We start from the raw sequence: 671 nt of genomic DNA, 5'->3' as shown, positions 1-671 counted from the left end.
TGAATTTGCTCTGTAAACTTTCACCCAAATCCCAACAAAATTTAAAAAAAAAAAAGAAAAAGGCTTACTACAATGGAAAGTCATGAGACCATTTACCTCTAGAAGTTTCTGTCTGTCTTTATCAGTCAGCTTTCCTCTTCCATTTGTGATTTCATCCACTGATGTTTTTAAGGCTGCAATTTCTCCCTTAAGTTTCCCTAATGCACTTTCTGATTTGGTGTTACTAGGCTTTGGTCCCCATTTACTTTTAATTAAATCTTTGGGACTTCTGGAAGACATCTCTGAAATTGTCTGTAAAAAAATAAAAATACAATTATATTTTATAAGTCTGAGCTTAAAAAGTTCAAATCTCAGCTTTGAAACTGGTTGTGGTGCAGTGGATTACTTGGATGGCTTTTCTAGCCATGGTCTTCGTGACTCCCATCAGATTACTGGGTGGGACCATGCAAATAAGGTGTATGGAATTCTAACGTGGGGATTGGTTAGTTTTGTCATTCTGCTAGGCTTAAAATGTGTCTTCCTAGAGACAGAAAGGGGGATCTCACTGCCATCAACAGAGAAGAGCCAGAGGTGGAGTGGAGGAGGTGGAGTGGAACGTGTCCTTGAACCAGAGATCCCTGAGCTGGATCTCCTTGGCAGAGATGGCCGACAGAGATGGCTGGCAGAGATGA

The 671-nt window shown here is 40.5% G+C and overlaps 1 protein-coding gene across 1 annotated transcript in view; it reads right to left on the bottom strand.

Moving 5' to 3' along the window:
- CEP55 (centrosomal protein 55) overlaps nt 1–279 on the bottom strand; it is a 21,615-nt gene extending 21,336 nt beyond the window's left edge. The window contains exon 1 of the mRNA XM_007951295.1: nt 97–279. Within this exon, the coding sequence (XP_007949486.1) occupies nt 97–279 (183 nt within the window). The remainder of the gene's footprint in view (nt 1–96) is intronic.
- Between the last annotated feature and the right edge of the window lie 392 nt (nt 280–671).

This window comes from Orycteropus afer, unplaced genomic scaffold, assembly GCF_000298275.1.
Source record: "Orycteropus afer afer isolate SDZICR_OR568_19922 unplaced genomic scaffold, OryAfe1.0 scaffold00293, whole genome shotgun sequence".
NCBI lineage: Eukaryota > Metazoa > Chordata > Mammalia > Tubulidentata > Orycteropodidae > Orycteropus > Orycteropus afer.
Note: the sequence above shows the minus strand (reverse complement) of the source record. Positions and strands in the feature narration are given on the sequence as shown.